Source organism: Lepidochelys kempii, chromosome 5 (genome assembly GCF_965140285.1).
Source record: "Lepidochelys kempii isolate rLepKem1 chromosome 5, rLepKem1.hap1, whole genome shotgun sequence".
NCBI lineage: Eukaryota > Metazoa > Chordata > Testudines > Cheloniidae > Lepidochelys > Lepidochelys kempii.
In genome coordinates, this window is record NC_136384.1 from 78,584,059 (window position 1) to 78,586,575 (window position 2,517).

Consider the following 2,517-nt stretch of genomic DNA (forward strand, 5'->3'; position numbering starts at 1 on the left):
AAAATGCACCGGGGTGGGGGAGATGGAGAAAGGTCCTTGCAGCAGGCAGGGGGGCACAGTGAGCCGCGGAGCTTTGCGGAGGCATGGCGAGCTGGCTGGCTCGTCTTTCCGATTTTGGGGTGGCTCCCAGTGGCACCCCCTCGCTTTGCAGACACTTGGCGTGAGGGGCTGTACATGCCAGACCCCCACCCCAGCAGCTCTGTACTGTGGTTTATTGACGGAGAAGCACTTAGTGTTTGGTGCGGTCGTTGAAAAGTTCCCTGCTCTGCCTGTTTCAGAAGGAGCCGGTCATATGCCAGGCTGGGACTCCTCTGACCCTAGACTGGGGATTTCTCTCGCTAAGGCTGGGACACGGCGGACACCAAACCAGGACACTTCGTTCTGCCGGCTCTTTCAAACAGCCCCCGCACCTCCGCCGCGGGAGGCGGTGTTTGAAGGCGGGCTCGGCTTGGGGCAGGCGGGAGGCACCGCGCGGAGGTAGGAGCTCACGCCTGTCTCTCCCGTTTCCCCTGCTCTCCAGGCTGCGGAGATGTTGAAGCCCGGCGACCCAGGCGGATCTGCTTTCCTGAAGGTGGATCCCGCCTATCTCCAGCACTGGCAGCAGCTGTTCCCGCAGAGCAGCCAGCTCAAGAGCAGCGGGGCCCTCACCCAGCTCCCGCCGCCGCCCGAGAGAGCGGATCCCTCGGCTGACAGCCTCCGCCAGCGCCCAGCCTCTCTCTCCTCCGCTTCCTCTTCCTCCTCTTCGTCCACCCCATCTTCTTCCACCTCCTCGTGCGCCGCCGCCGCCGCTTCCCTGGCCGGGCTGACCTCGATCTCTGTGGCCCAGATTCCCGCCTTTGGGCCGCTACCGAGCTCCGAGGCCCCCTCCGGAGCCCCGGCCTCCCTGCAGAGCAAAGACTTGTGCGGCGGGGGCGCCAAGTGCAGCGAGCGGGCTGCGCCCAGGTTTCGATGTACGGCAGAGGAGCTGGACTATTACCTGTATGGACAGCAACGCATGGAGATCATCCCCCTGAACCAGCACACCAGTGACCCCAACAACCGTATGTACCCCTTCATTCAGCTACCCTCCCTGCCCAGGGCAAGCCTGACACCTAGAGAGTCCGAAATCAGCCCGCTCACGCCCAAGCTTGGGTAACAGCGACCTTGACCCTGCACCCTCTCGCTCTGCTCCCTGCTTTCTCCTGCTGACAAGCGTCAAATGTCCTGCTCTTCCCCGCCAATTACAATTAGTCGCATTGCTTGGTAGATCCAGGTTTTAGTCTCATTGCTTGGTAGAACCAGGTTCCATTTCTGTCGAAGACCCTTCTCTGGGAGGCGCCCTTTACAAAACAAGCTTTTCTGGGAGCAAGTTTTTGAGAGAGTGCTTAGGGAAATGAATTCAGAATGCAGATAAGCAACACAGCAATTCACTGCGAAGTGATTCCTTTCGTTTCTCTTACTTGGTTCCTATATGAAAAGCCAAAGTTTGCAGGACGTTATTCTTAGCTCTTTTACAAGCAATCAATTACTCAGCTGCTCTTGGCAGGGGAAACGTTTTCATTTGAAGGGCTGTGGAGAACTTCCTCCCCCCCATATCTCACCTTGGAATATCATTTACCTTTCAGAGCTTGTTAACATCAATCACACCTTGGTAGTTTATTTTTATTTCTATTGAAAAGTGTGACATAGTAATCTAATAGGACACGTTTGTTTTCAAAAGTATAAATGTCCTGTACCGGATTGGATGTCAAACCCAATTTTGTGCATGGGATTTGATAGGCACTTACTCCTGTTATCACCGCAATTATTTTTTGGAGGTAGACCCAAATCATTAAACAGTCCTTGTTGATTTTTAGAAGTTGTTTACACCTACTGTTTGTAGCATTCATAAACATTAAATATATCTTCAATGGCCTCAATAGATCATATTAATTAAAACATGTTAATACTTTCTCGAAGTATTGACCAAATTGACCCATCACATTTATTAACAATAACGTGCATTTCGTCTCGATGTAAGTAGAACATATCTTTATCTCGTATGTTTTCTGCGTTGTTCCCAAAAGACTGCTTCTTAAAATACTTTTTAAATATAATTATTCTTTGAACTTTTGTTTTAGATAGCCTGTGAAAAATACTCCAAAACACCACAATAGCCCATAAACACATACAAAAGTAAAATGTGGGTTTGTTTAATTTCATTTTAAAGACTGACTTGTTTCGAAAGTTGCCATTAAATGGCACTCTGTTGTGAATTAATTAAATTACATTGATATTAATACTCTTAAAGAGTATGAGGGAAGTTGGTACAAGTTTAGTTCCTTCTTTGCCTTGAAAATGTTTCTGTTTTGGATAGCGGTTTAGTTTTCAACTACTTTTGTGCTTCAATTTTACTCTGTAGCCAAAAGAGTTAGTGTATTTTCTACTCTCCAGTGCAGAAAACCTGATCTCATAAATTACATGCGCTTAATGGAATTTGAAATGCACTTTTAATCGCCAACCAAACTACTCAGACAATACATGTTTAACTTCTCAGAG

General features: G+C 49.0%; 1 protein-coding gene across 1 annotated transcript in view; it reads left to right on the forward strand.

Moving 5' to 3' along the window:
• Positions 1-529: 529 nt before the first annotated feature.
• Positions 530-2,517, forward strand: part of PRDM6 (PR/SET domain 6) — a 93,241-nt gene continuing 91,253 nt past the window's right edge. Inside the window, exon 1 of the mRNA XM_073346225.2 lies at positions 530-1,040. Coding sequence (XP_073202326.1) covers positions 530-1,040 — 511 coding nt within the window. The remainder of the gene's footprint in view (positions 1,041-2,517) is intronic.